The 15,572-nt window shown below is 32.8% G+C and overlaps 1 protein-coding gene across 1 annotated transcript; it reads left to right on the top strand.

Moving 5' to 3' along the window:
- Positions 1-4,488: 4,488 nt before the first annotated feature.
- LOC107439416 (uncharacterized) lies at positions 4,489-13,473 on the top strand. The gene is made up of 4 exons (XM_016052008.5): positions 4,489-4,632; positions 8,886-8,956; positions 10,959-11,362; positions 13,000-13,473. The coding sequence occupies exons 2-4, from the start codon at positions 8,896-8,898 to the stop codon at positions 13,297-13,299; spliced, it is 765 nt and encodes a 254-aa protein (XP_015907494.1). The 5' UTR covers positions 4,489-4,632; positions 8,886-8,895; the 3' UTR covers positions 13,300-13,473.
- Positions 13,474-15,572: the final 2,099 nt, after the last annotated feature.

The raw sequence follows: 15,572 nt of genomic DNA, 5'->3' as shown, positions 1-15,572 counted from the left end.
AGATTTAAACCCAAATTACCATAACAAAACTGCATAGAATATTAGGCTTGTTCACACATCGCCTCGTAGTCATAACATAAGCGGAGGGATACACCGGAAATTCTCTAAATTTCTTCCGGTTTGAGGACGCTTGTTATTGTTTACATTAGATCACCCATCCATAGTGACTGAGTAATCATACGTAAAAAAACGTACATTTAAAATTTAATTTCACAAGTTCAAATTCTTCAGATTTCATATATCCAAATTTTATATTTTGCTATTTGAAATTACTTTAAAGTTTTGAAAAAAAGAAAAAAAACCCAGCTTGTTTAAAAACGGAAGTTAAAAAGAGAAATTGCTGAAAATTTAAATTGTTTGCAAAGTTTCAGAAGTAATAGCACGGTTTTATAGCTGTGTAGACAGAACTTTTTCATAATACTTTAATAATTGCAATAATAACTTTAATAATACTTTTCATGATTGCTTTAAGCTATTGTTTCTCAACGGGGGCGATACCGCCTTCCTGGGGGCGGTTAGAGTATGCCGAGGGGCAGTGGACTTGTTTTGGGTGGTATGTGTTTTGGGCGGTATGGGGGCGTTGGGTATGTTTTGGGCAGTAGGGGGGCGATGAGCATGTTTTGTTATTCAAATTTAACTTTATAACTCCCAAATAAAATTATTAAATTAAGATTTATACAGTAAATAAAATTAATATTATGGAAAAAAGATTAAATTAATATAATAAACTAAGATTATCTGATACACCATTTGTACCACCAATAAAACGAACTTATGCGGCACCTATCCTCCGATCCGAAATAGCGCAGCGTAGCACAGGAGTTAGTAGTTTTTTCTCTGACTCATTCAAGCCATTTAGTGAAAATTGAAGTGCATGCGCTTTTAGTATGAATGATCGATTTGACCCGATTTTCTTATGATGGTATTCGTTCGCTTCAATTAAGTTTTTCCCCAGTTTCGATTCGATTTTATTCTTTATTTGGCCAGGTACGTGGGTGAATTAGTTCTTTATCGTTAATCGTTTATTAATTTGAAGAAATAGTTGATTTTCTTTCATCGTTGTATTTTGCTGCCACCAACAATGTCGGTTAAATAAGTGTCGTGAATACAGTGTCACGTACTTGAAGTTTGGATTTGCTCAGTCGCTGTCAAACTCTCAACTACCCATATGTTTATTTTATAACAAAATTATCTAATGTGGTAATGGAAACTTTTCATTACTAGGAGCATTTGCAAAAAATTCATCCTGAGAAACAAAAGAAAGATTTATCATTTTTCCGAGCATCAAAGTCAAGTTTCTGAAGGCACCTATACGGTCTCAGGCTTACTAGCAACCTCATCACGAAAATGTGACGAAGGTTTAATTGCCTCTTATAATACATAAAAATTAATTCCTAAATTTGGGAAGGCTCATATCATCAGCCAAGAGTTCATGCTCCCGGCTGACGAGGAAGTTTTAGAAAGTTTTACACCATCCAGCCGCATCGAATTTAATCAAAAATATCCAATTAAGCAACGATACAGTGCCGTGACGAAATGATGAGATAGCTGAAGAGGTTGAAGTTACCGTATGCAAACTTTTGATATCCAACGAATTTTCCTTTCAAGTTGATGAATCAACCTTGCCAAGTAATGTAGGCTTTACAGTTGGCGTATATCCGGTTTGTGAAGGAAAGAAAAATTGTTGAGGAGATGCTTTTTGCTTTATTGTAGATACCAAAGGTGAATCTATTTTCAATGCTGTCAAATATTATTTTAAAGAGCAAAACATTCCTTTATGAATATATTGTCTGCTGTCACTGACGAAACTCCTGCAATAGTGGATTGACAGGGTAGGTGTATAGCCGTTTTGAAGAGGGAGTTATCAGATATTTCAGCTGTTCATTGTTTGATTCGCATACAGCATTTAGTAGGAAAAAATAGAAGCGACAGTTGGCATAAGCCTTAGCAATGTGTTATACCTGCTGTGAACAAAATTAACAGTAATGCTCTCAAAGATTGATTATTCAAACAGCTATGTAAGAAAAACGATGAAGAATATCACTTGCTCCTACACACCAAGATTCACTGGCTTTCCAAAGGTGCATGGCTCAATAGGTTTTGGAATCTTTTCCTTGGAATCTTCGTTCTTGAAATCCTCGAAGAAAGAGCTGTAACTCTGTTATTTGCAAAATTCAGTGGCTTCAATTTACAACTTTAAGTGAACGAGCTCAATTCGATCCCTACAAAATCAGCTATTTCAACCTTTCTAAGAAAATTCATTTTGTGGAGGCAGAATTTTGGTTGGAATGAGTTCAGCCTATTTCCAATTTCCAATCTCATCATATCTTAAAAAGAAAGACGAAACTACCTCTGATGATGCACAAGAATATTGTCAACACCTTGACTCTTTGCACGTGGACTTTTCTGACTATTTCAATGATGTTTTGTCCCTGGAAGTCCCTCAATGGGTTATGAACCCTTTGAGAATATTGAAACAATAGAGGTTCAGATTCAGGAGGAATTGGTTGAACTTATGAAGCTTTGAAATGGTGATCGTCTCACAAAAGTTTGATTTCCCTTGAAGCCAAACTTTTGTGAGACGATAAACGTCAGTCGTCTCTACCCTGGACTGTGGAATATCGCCAAAATTTTTTTAATCGGTCTTCCTTTGTCCACCTTTTCGAACCTAGATTCAGTGCTATCTAGTCACAAAAAAGAAAAATCGACTCGAGAGCGTGCTACGAAGGGACTTGCGTCTTCACCTCACTAAAAATATTGAACCGAACGTTATACTGATATAGTTACTTGATTGTTTCATTGATACTACTTTTTAATGTGAAAAAATTATTTTTTGTGTTTTTTTTAATTATTTAATTAAGCACAAATGACTATTTTTGTTGTATTTTTTTTTTAAATTTCCGTTATCGTATTTATTTTGGTTATGACAAATACTATGCTTTAAGCGATTTATGAATAGAATAAAGATCCAAACAACCATAAAAAGGAAGGAAAAAAACCCAACCAATTGGTGTTATCTCAGCTGAAACTTTCCCTAAATCAATCAAATCAAGCATCATGTAACCATACTGCCATCTCTCCTCTAAAGTGTGTAATTTGCTAGCAAGATAAAATTTTTGAAGAAAAAAAAAGCTACTCTTCTGAGACAAAAATTTTAAATTATGTCAGACTTTCACTTCAAGTCAAGTCAAGTATTACTGGACAGTGTCATTGAAAATATCGATAAAAGACTACTCAAAATCAGGGCTAAAGAGAGAAGGCTGTTCTCTCGTTAGCCCTGACTCAAAATAAGCATTGATTGCATCGCCAAAAAAGAGAAACATTGCATAAACTGATATAAAACCTACCCAAACACACACACATACGAAAAAGAATACATTTCTATATTTAGAATTATACAGCAATAATCCATTTTCACTCTAGTTTATATATTGTGTAGGTTTAAATTTTATTTTTCACCTTTCTGACTGAACTTTATAATTTTTAATCTACAAGGTTTATTTAAAATGACACCGGCATTACGGGGATCATCCTCCCATCAAAGTATATTTTCTTTTACATGTTTTCTCCCTATACCATCACATTTGTGTGAATGGACGATTATTGTAAGGTATTATTGTTTGTTATTGAATTTTGTCTTATGATACAAAATGAAGTTTGTGGAAAACCCCTTATTTACAGCTTTCTTTTAAAAAGAACAAAAACTACTCAGAAAATTTCTAGTAACTTTTAATTTTTTTTAAGATACTCAAATCAGATTTTTTTTTCATTAGTTGCCAATTACGATTCACTGTAAAGTTATATATTTTTTTAAAAATATTTTTTCCGCGCATACGCTATATAAAATAATTAAGTGCTCATATTTTGCGCAGTTTTTAACGATTTTTTTTAAAATTTTAAAAAATAGTTTTGTAATTAATTTTAAATTGTTTCAAAAATATGTTTACTTTCATTGAATATTTTTAAAGTTAAAGCAAAGATAACGTAAAACAAAAACAAAACAAATTTTTATTTTATTTATAAAAATATCTATATCTCAATAAATATTTTAATTTTACACGCAATTATTGCAAATAAAAACCAATGTAATCAATACAAGTTACTAAGTTCACTGCTTGATTTTCTGGCATAGAGTGTTTTAAAATATTTATTTTCTTTTATTTCTAGTCGTTCTCTCAAACCTATAACAGCTCTATTAACCTTATTAATAATCATTTGAACTAGACATTCCTAAAGTTACAAAATAATTCTCTAAGTCTTTCTTAAGAGTAAACTGAAAGTGTCTTTTCCATTATTGCAGGGTAGTATAAGTAAAGTTCGATAGCAAGTAAGACACTCTTTAATGCTTAAAATTTATCTAAATGCAGTGTCTTGTTTGCTATGTCGAAAGAAGTTTTTGAACTGATCATCCGTATTACGACATGATTCAGTTTATCTGTTTTAGATAAAACTTTTATTCAATTCATAATTATAGATATGTATTTTTATCTCTTATGTCAAAAATATTGATATTTGAAAAATGCATGTTTCGTTCAGGATGTTTCACATTTGAATGAAATAAAGATTTACCATAACAAGATATGGATCGGACATCAATTTGATTCATGTTATTTATGAGGATTGCTCTAAAAGGTAAATCAATAAAGCTTCTTTTACCAATCCGGTTTCATTTAAGAACAATTTTTTTTATTATATATTTTATTGAAATTACCATTAAATTATATTATAGATTCAGGGAAAAGAATTTAAAAAATATTTTCTAAGTATATTAAAAGTGCAAGGTAATTTATAAATGCAAATTAATATAGATAATTGTAATTTTTTAAAAAAAATTCGTTTAACAACTTTAGGTCGTATTTACCTAGCGTTTTAAATCTCTCAAACTTAATACACTTAGAAACTAGATCTTAAAAGATTTCTTGCTATTAACCTTTTAAATTTAATTTTTTTCCGTGTTCTTATCATGCTCGTTTTTTGTTTAAAATTAAATTCAACTTATAATTTCTAATTTCAAATTAATAATGCCATTCTTTTAAGATAACTGATTGCATGAGATTGCATTTGAGGAAAATATAAATTTAGGCAGTTCTTCTATTTAGTTGATATTCAATGTTTGGAGCATAAAATGAAAAATAGAAAATCTTAATAACTTTTGATCTAATGATCATATCTTCACGTTCCAAAACTCAATTTTAAAAGCTCGAGAGGATGACCTTAATTCTAATTAATTTGTGCGTATTCTCAACGCTAATTAATTTGTGCGTATGAAATTTTAAGTGACGAAATCGGACACAAAATCAAACTTTCGCTGAATAAGCATGCATTTTTACATCTTTCAACATACATCTCGTTAGTGGTGGAAGTTTTACCTAACTATATTTAGGTCAAATGCTCATCTTTCGTGATTGCTCTCGTAATCTTGGAATTTAGGTTTAAAATACTGGTTCTATCTAACAATCACGAGATGAGCTCTCTGTGTGGTTAATTTCAGTTAGGTCAAATGCTCCTCTCTCGTCATCTCGTAATTTAGGTTTTAAACACTGGTTTTTATCTAACAATCACGAGATTTGCTATCAGTTTGGTTTCTTTCAGTTAAGTCAAATGCTACTCTCTCGTCATCTCGTAATTTAGATTTAAAATGCTGGTTCTATCTAACAATCACGAGATGAGCTCTCTGTGCGGTTAATTTCAGTTAGGTCAAATGCTCCCCTCTCGTCATCTCGTAATTTAGGTTTTAAACACTGGTTCTATCTAACAATCACGAGATTTGCTATCAGTGTGGTTTCTTTCAGTTAAGTCAAATGCTACTCTCTCGTCATCTCGTAATTTAGATTTAAAATGCTGGTTCTATCTAACAATCACGAGATGAGCTCTCTGTGCGGTTAATTTCAGTTAGGTTAAATGCTCCTCTCTCGTCATCTCGTAATTTAGGTTTTAAACACTGGTTCTATCTAACAATCACGAGATTTGCTATCAGTGTGGTTTCTTTCAGTTAAGTCAAATGCTACTCTCTCGTCATCTCGTAATTTAGATTTAAAATGCTGGTTCTATCTAACAATCACGAGATGAGCTCTCTATGCGGTTAATTTCACTTAGGTCAAATGCTCCTCTCTCGTCATCTCGTAATTTAGGTTTTAAACACTGGTTCTATCTAACAGTCACGAGATGGGCTCTCAGTGTGGTTTCTTTCAGTTAAGTCAAATGCTACACTCTCGTCATCTCGTAATTTAGATTTAAAATGCTGATTCTATCTAACAATCACGAGATGAGCTCTCTATGCGGTTAATTTCAGTTAGGTCAAATGCTCCTCTCTCCTCATCTCGTAATTTAGGTTTTAAACACTGGTTCTATCTAACAATCACGAGATGCGCTATCAGTGTGGTTTCCTTCAGTTAAGTCAAATGCTACACTCTCGTCATCTCGTAATTTAGATTTAAAATGCTGGTTCTACCTAACACTCACGAGATGAGCTCTCTGTGCGGTTAATTACAGTTAGGTCAAATGCTCCTCTCTCGTCATCTCGTAATTTAGGTTTTAAACACTGGTTCTATCTAACAATCACGAGATTTGCTATCAGTGTGGTTTCTTTCAGTTAAGTCAAATGCTACTCTCTCGTCATCTCGTAATTTAGATTTAAAATGCTGGTTCTATCTAACAATCACGAGATGAGCTCTCTATGCGGTTAATTTCACTTAGGTCAAATGCTCCTCTCTCGTCATCTCGTAATTTAGGTTTTAAACACTGGTTCTATCTAACAGTCACGAGATGGGCTCTCAGTGTGGTTTCTTTCAGTTAAGTCAAATGCTACACTCTCGTCATCTCGTAATTTAGATTTAAAATGCTGATTCTATCTAACAATCACGAGATGAGCTCTCTATGCGGTTAATTTCAGTTAGGTCAAATGCTCCTCTCTCCTCATCTCGTAATTTAGGTTTTAAACACTGGTTCTATCTAACAATCACGAGATGCGCTATCAGTGTGGTTTCCTTCAGTTAAGTCAAATGCTACACTCTCGTCATCTCGTAATTTAGATTTAAAATGCTGGTTCTACCTAACACTCACGAGATGAGCTCTCTGTGCGGTTAATTACAGTTAGGTCAAATGCTCCTCTCTCGTCATCTCGTAATTTAGGTTTTAAACACTGGTTCTATCTAACAATCACGAGATTTGCTATCAGTGTGGTTTCTTTCAGTTAAGTCAAATGCTACTCTCTCGTCATCTCGTAATTTAGATTTAAAATGCTGGTTCTATCTAACAATCACGAGATGAGCTCTCTATGCGGTTAATTTCACTTAGGTCAAATGCTCCTCTCTCGTCATCTCGTAATTTAGGTTTTAAACACTGGTTCTATCTAACAGTCACGAGATGGGCTCTCAGTGTGGTTTCTTTCAGTTAAGTCAAATGCTACACTCTCGTCATCTCGTAATTTAGGTTCAAAATGCTGGTTCTACCTAACAATCACGAGATGAGCTCTCTGTGCGGTTACTTTCAGTTAGGTCAAAGGCTGTTCTCTCGTGATTGCCAGATTTTTATTATGGTTTAATTTTGAACACTTGTTTCTGGTAGTGTGTAAAATCCTTTTGATTTTATCTTTTTTTAATAATTTTAATTCTCCAACTAATGTTGCAATAAATAATAAAAATGTCAAGACTGTTAACAGTTTAGTATGTTTTGTAAATAAAAGAAAACAACAACTACAAATAACGTTTTTACATTCTTAAACTTTAAAAAATAAGAATGCAACCTATCAAAAATAAATTTGACCAGTTGAAAAATGAAAGATTTGTTTCACCGAATCGAAATATCATCGCAAGAATTCAGATGACAGCAGGAAGAAAAAAGAAGAGTCGGAAATCGCTTTCCAAAAGAAGCGATTGTTTTGATGTTAAAATAAAAATAGTGTCGTGACAGATATTATGTTTGGACTTATAACAACTTTCAATTTATTATTTTAAAAAAGAATTGAGAAAAATAAGACATATTTGGAATAAAAATAACAACAAAAGTTTTCGTTCAAATTCGAACAAAAGTTTTTTTCGTTTGAAGTCTTATAGTTTTACAGTCCTTTTCAATTAATTACACAAAATCAAAACACACAAAATGGTTCTATTTATTTAATATAGTATAGATCTTAAAATAAAAAGTGAATCTTTTTTGATATAATAATCGGATTTTCACGTACTGGGACTCAATCTTAATTTTCAACCGTAAATATGCCAATTAATTAGAGCAGACGATATTTTAAATCACGAAAACAAACATAAAAATGTATTTTCTCTGATTAAACTTACCTTTTTTCTGACGGATTCGGATCTTTTATCCTCAAGATAGAGAAATAGCCGTAATTTTGGAAAATAATATCCCAATATTCAATCAGGAGTGTGTTTGAAAAGATGGATCTTTTAATGTTAATTTTACATTTTGCGTATTTCACCATAATTCTAATATTTTTTAAAGCGAATCGAAATATTTTTTAACACAATTATAAAATTCGATCATCCAAAGATAATTCCCTGAATAGCATAATTTTTAATAATTGTTTGTTATTTTTACTACACTCACACACTTATTATCGACGTTCAGTAAATAAAAAAATAAATGATTCGGTAAATAAATAAAATTTTAATACAAAAGTGAAATTTTTAAAGTTATTTGTCACTTTGTTCTTTGTTGTTATTTTCCATACGTTTTATAACATTACTAATGTAAATTAAAAGTTGATTTACTACTGTATAGTATTTATTGTAGGTGGCAATAATTTTTTTGTTTAGTAATGATAAACTAACATGCAAAAGCTAACCTAAAAATGTAATAAAATGCTTTTAGGTTTGATTTAATTTTTTTAATCGAAAGCTAAACTTCTTCATTTTATATTTCTCCCCTAGAACACCACTCATGACTGTTATTCAGCTTTTGACAATATGTGTTGGGTTATTTTTTGCCCAGGGAATTCAAGGTAAGATTAACTATTTTTCAGATTATTAAAATTAACCCACTTTTCATATAATTTAAGGAATTTACACTCGTGGTTCTCCATAATTTTAATGTCCCAAAGTGGACTGATCGTCAGACACGGTTCCCAGAAGATAGTCAAGCATCATAGGCAGTGGTCAATGAGCGGATGGGTGACCACTTTGATCGGGCGTGCACGGTACTGGTCCTCGTAACACTGTTTTACCGTAATTGGCGGGTAGGTTGTCGGGCTATGAAAGGGGGTGAGCCATATCAAAGAATATAAATAGAGAGAAGAAGTCCAGCCCTCAGAATACGTGACCAATGCGGGGAACTGCTTGGTTCGGTATGCTATACCAGAAAAACGACTTAGTAGCATACAGTAGACAGGGTTAGTAACATACTCAGATTTAACAGAGCATTATATGCACTAAGATCTAGGGCATGTGTATTAGAAGCAAAGTGACTGTCAGGAGGTACGTCACCTGTGACCTGGTTGTTGGGCAACTCCAAATGTATGGTTGGGTACGCTGCCTCTCGCCAACCATCCTTTATTCTTTCGTTCTTCGCCAAAATGTGTTAGCAGATTTAATCAACATGGATGATATCAATGTCTTCTCAAATGAATATCTTTATTAACAGTAAAGTGTCGTTTACTTAACAGTGTAAAAATGTAGAACAAACCAATAATAAATTAAAAGAGAAAGCTTTTCTTCTTTTCCTCAACCCCAGTAGTGGTTGGGAGGAGGGAGGGGTTGAAACATATTTCAAGATCTTCAGCTGCTTTGCCTCTAAATATAGTTTTTTCCTTTATACACAGGGACCGCACCAAACCTTGGAGAACTGGTTTACATTATGACTACGGAAGCTAGCCTTCTTCCTCTATGTGTATTTTTTGACCATATCCTCTACAGAGGATTAAAATTTCATCCATAGGGATACTACTACCATAATTTTAATGTTTTCAAGTTGCTACCTCAATTGATTTTTTTTAAGAAATTAGAATCGGCAACAAATAAATGTAATGCTTTTAAATATTTATGAAATTTAGTACAACAATTGACTACTCAGCTGAGCTTGACTAACTTTGATTATAAGGTTCGACTTACAATATGGAAAATAGTGCGTGTTTTAATAATAACCTTGAAATTAAATTCAATAATTTAAAAAATTTGGATTTATTTGGGTCAATTTATGAAGGTTTATGTGAAATGGGTCAAGTTTAAATTGTTTTGGTGCTTTAGCACTAATTTGTTATTGAAAAAAACTTTATTTGCCTTAAAAGTACTTAAAGATCGACACATATCGGGAGCTTAAAATAAGATGATAATTTTAAAGACCTGCAACACGAGAATGATAAAGTCCAAAACGTGGTTTGTAGAAAGAAATCCCAAGTTCTCAACGAAAGAAATGAAAAAGAAAATAAAGGTGAAAAACAAAGTAAGAAAGAAAAACTGCGGTAACCATGGGGAGGACCAAGAAAGGGTGATTATAGCAGGTTACATTTCCAAGCGGAATGATGGGTTCATGTAGAATTGTTATTATTAACTTCCAAATTATAAAATGAATCTGCTTTCATTAAATAGAAACAGATTCCAGAGAACCAAGCTGAGTTGATGTGTGACAAGAGTGGAAAGAATTTCGGCATTATCAATGAAGGTCCCAGCAATGTGCAGTAATAGAGGATTTATGGTTATACTACGCTAAGTCAGAAACGACTTGACTAAACAAAGCCTAATCCTCTAGTGCGTTATTTTGATAAATAAAGCCTAATTTATGGGAATTTTCATTATTTTTTTTAAATAAAAGGTCCATTAATTGCCTTGAAGATTCCGATTTCATAAATATTTGATTCCACAGCAATCTTTGGAAACATGAACTAATGACCCGGGATCCATACTTGTTGCAAACTCTTGGATTAACCCAAAGGTTCTTGACAGTTCTTTTCATTTCAATGTTTCTAAAACGCTGAGTCCCAAAACTTAAGAAAATTCTGAACTTTACAGGAACAGAATTGGATTACTCTGGAACTACAGATAAAGGTCTCGAAGAATATGACACCAAACTTTCCAACTTCCTGATAGAGATCCTGGAGAATTTCCGGGATCAAATGCCTTTTGGGATTCCGGACATAGGCGTCCCAGCCGTAGATCCTCTCGTCATACCCAACATTGACGAAAAGATCAACGAGAAGGTCGCTCAGCTGGAATTTCGAATGAGGGAACTCAACATCACGGGCATCTCAAAATTTCGTCTCCAGAGTTTGAAAGCGGATTTGGTGAGGGGCTTCGCCAATATAAGTATAACACTGCCAGAAATGGAAGCCGATGGACACTGTTACATGAACGGAAAGGTCCTCAATATATTTCCCATTAACAGTGACGGACCTTTCTTCATACAGGTTAAACAGGTGAGAAAAATAAGCATTCTTAAGAAATAATATCTATGTGCTGAGTGTTGCGTTATCACCGCTCTTAATCACCGCTTTTCAGAATGTTTGTCAAAAATGAAGTTAATAATAAAGTTACACTGTTTAAAATATCATAAAGTTCGTTCTAGTTGGCGGCTTTCAATGAAACTTTGTATACACAAGAGCATGGAGATATATTTTATAACCGTCGTGGAACGGCCGACCCAATTTCGGGTTTACAGCTACCAATGTTAAACTCCACACAGCCTTGTAATTTTGGACCTAATCCAGAAGACAAAGGAACTCCTAGATCAAGTATTGGGAGAAATTCACATTCGTGGAGGACTTTTTGATGAAACTAACCTGCATTTAAGTTACATGGAGAGGAAAACCATTAAAACCTCCTACGGCTAGTCTGATGGCAAGGGGACTCTAACACATTGGGTCGGCGGCTTAACGATGGTTATAAAATAAAATAGAATGATATTTAAAATATATAGTGATATATCGGAAAATATTGAAAATATCGACAAAATGAGGAAATGGATTAATGAGGAAAAGCGAAAAAATCGGAATGAATCAACCTTCATAAACCTTCGGTGGAGAATTTTTTAACCATTTGACACAGTTGGGTCACCGATGTCCCTTTCATATATATATTTTTCTGACGCTTTTTAATAATAAAAGATAGTGATATTTTTTAATGATGAAAAATAGTCTTATAAATACTAAAATGATCTGTTAGTTTGCCGTAACTGTATTTGTACTTAAGTATAAAATTAAAAAAAAGTACTCTGAAAATCATTTTTTCCATTTATATTCAAAAATTTATCAATAATTCATTTGGCAAATTTCAATGATGAATAATGTTTCTCTTAGATCTGAATAACTGAAAAAAAGTGTTAAATTCGAAAAATTATTTGGAAATGAGCTGGGTTTGGAAAATTTTACCTTTAATGCATAAAAAGACATCGGTGTTTCATGATGTATTTCATAACCATAAATTTAAGTGCTAAATATGACATTATTATGATATACTAAATATGATATGATATTTTATATGATATGATTTATTTTGACCTAAACTAATACAAAATAATGAAAAAAGTATGTAAGATACGTTTAATAAGAATTCTGCGTCGAAAGGTTAAGGAAACTAATCCGCCTTTCGATACCTGGAGATGAAAACAGCAAAAACTTCCCACGGTTAGCCCGAAGGCGAGGAGACTCGAACCCATGATCCTACTGAGGATATTATTCGTCAGCCGATGTGAGCTACGAGCAGAATTCATATCAACCAGCCATTGATGGGATTTGAACTTCGTCACCTTGTTTGGTGACAAGCCCTCCAATTCCTCGAGTCACCGACGCTTCATAACATCCTATTAATGATGGGATTTTATAAACCATTTCATAAACGTTGTAATATGTTTATCTGCAAGGCCTAAGTAAATCTACTGCGTCTACCGCTGTGCCTCACAAGTTCTGTATCCAAAGTAGTTACATTTATCTAATTTTCAATTAAAAAAAATAACTTTTTTTACCACCGTGATATTTAAATTCCATGAATGTCGGAAGTCTTGTAGAAAGTCAACAATAAAATCTAAATATGGTAATAACGATTGTTTCCATTGCAGGTACAGATTTCAGGTTACGGAGATTTAAATGTAACGATGGGGGAACACACTCGCATCCACATGAACGACTTGAACCTACACTTAACATTCGATTCCCTGAAAATCGAATTTCAGAGCCTTTTGGGTGGCGGAAGATGGACGAAAATGCTTTTGAAACTGGTGTCTGGACTGGGACCGAAGTTGTTCATCCATTTCCACGAAGAGGCAATGACCGAATTGAACAAAGCATTACTCAAACTTATCAATAAGGAATTGGACAAGGGGACACTCTCTGAGCTCTTGGATCTCATACCATCGTAGTTTGTCAAAACTCTGTATGATTAATATTCAAATATCTGTGCAAAACCTGTATCCTTCATGTATAAGTACCTGCATAATAATTAGTTTTAACCTGTGAAAACTAATAATAATAACCTGTAGAACTAACTATTGTATAACTAATTTATATTATGAATAAAAATATCCCAAAACAAAGAGGCTAATTTTTGGTTGACAGACAAAGTTAAAGTTACGCTTTCTCATAGACAGAGAAATAGTGCACTCTCACATAATATTGTGTATTAAATTGAAGATTGATAAGATGTAGGCAAAACATGTTTAACCTGTTTAGGGTTGGCAAATATAGCAAAAACTGTTTCCTCTAGCTTGCACGTTCCGAGAGCAGGGGATTGGCAGTTTTTTGTTGTTTAGCTTAATTTTATTTAAAAATCCATATAAAATCTTTACTGCAATTAAATGAGCTGAAATTCGCAGCTCATTATAATTGATGGTACCTGTATATGAACAATTCTACAAATAAACGCCAATTAGGCGGCCAAAAAAAAGGGGGGGGGCAGGTTCAGATTTATCTGAGCCATTTATTTTAAAATTGGTATTTTAAAATTGTAATTTTGTCGTTTAAAGTATGTCACAAAGAAAAAATTTCATTCTCACGATTTTTTCTTGCTTTTTTAGGGTGTAAAAAAGAAGAAAATTCATGTAGAAATAGCGTGCCCCCCCCCCCAATTTTTTTTGCCGTCCAATTGGCATTTATTTGTAGAATTGCTCATATACTTTAATAAAAAGTTCACGACTTTTAAAATAAAAAATAATTGCAAAAATGAGCCAAAACATATAAAATATTGTCCAGTGAACCCCAAACGACAAATCTACGTCCACATAAAACAATTAAAATTCTACCTTTTCCCACTCCTTCAAAACATAAGCAAAACACAATGCATAGTAATTCACATGCTAATCTTCTCGTAAAAGCTCAAACAAGCACAGTTTTTTACATGTTTAAATATCCCAGAGAGGAAAAAAACAAAAAAAAACTTGGAACTAAAAACGCATATTGAAGACCAATCTTGTGTGAGACATTATTCGAAATTATAACTGACTTCAATCACTATCTATTGTTCTTTAAAAATTAAAATAACTTCACGCTCAGTGTGCCAACTGAAGAAATTTTCACGCCCCGGGCGATACTGATAGCGGCGCCCTTAACTCAAATTTGGAAAAGTTTTCTTAAAAAAAAAAGATCCTTTGAGTTGCCCCTCTAGTGTAGTCATAACACTAATATTTATAATTACATTAAGATGTGATACACGTAAGAGTCAGTAAACCTATTTTTACGATATAATATGAAGTAAAACTCATTAATTTAAGATGCATATCTATAAGAAAAATAAGAGATTGTCTATGTGTGTGTCGATCTCTTATAACTCCAGAATCGTTTGTTTTGTCATCTTGAGTTTTAGACATTGGTTTCAAGTGGCAAATTTAGCTCCCGATCATCAAATTTGTTCAAAAATTTCCGTTACTCCGTTCAGTAGAGCCCTATGAAAAATGGAAATTCTAAATTAGCCTAGAACTTACCATTGATAAAAAGGAGACCGCAGACGATTTCCTTTTTTCCAAACATTTTAAAGAATACGCCAGTATTTGCTAGCCTAGAAATTTCTTTATAAAAAAACGGAATTTTTCGCACGTTCCTTACTATTTAATTATTTTGTTAGTATTTATGTCAGTTAAACTCAATGATCAGCATGAACTTAATAACATTAGTGGATTACGTCACCAAATTAGTATTCCTGAAGTCATTAGAAACCACGTGTTTATTTGGTTTATAGTAATGCTTTTAAAATGTGATTCTACACAGCTGAATAATTTAAAAATCCAAAATGATTGAAATTGACTTCCCCTGTAAATTAATTTACAGGTGAATTTAGTTTCGAATCTAATTTATTTTATGTTGATAACATCCAAGATAAGATATCTCAATCTTCTTTGTTTATTAATAAACATATCACGTGATTGTTTTTGCGAAATGAGAATGCACAGACACGAATCAGAATCGCCAAGACATCTATAAGGATATTAAGAATTATTTTGGTAATTTAAAGCTGTTGTATAGTTTTGAAATATGTTGTTTCGAAAATAAATGATGAACTTAAATTGGAAAATTAAAATACAAACGGCATCATTGCGTTAGTAAAAATTGATGCTTCCTTTCATACTATAATATTAATACCGTCTAAATTCAAAGAAAATCCATTCAATTTTTAATGAAGACTTCTTTTTCATTTTTAAAT

This window comes from Parasteatoda tepidariorum, chromosome 2 (genome assembly GCF_982258835.1).
Source record: "Parasteatoda tepidariorum strain Cologne lab strain chromosome 2, Ptep-v5.0, whole genome shotgun sequence".
Taxonomy (NCBI): Eukaryota; Metazoa; Arthropoda; class Arachnida; order Araneae; family Theridiidae; genus Parasteatoda; species Parasteatoda tepidariorum.
Note: the sequence above shows the minus strand (reverse complement) of the source record. Positions and strands in the feature narration are given on the sequence as shown.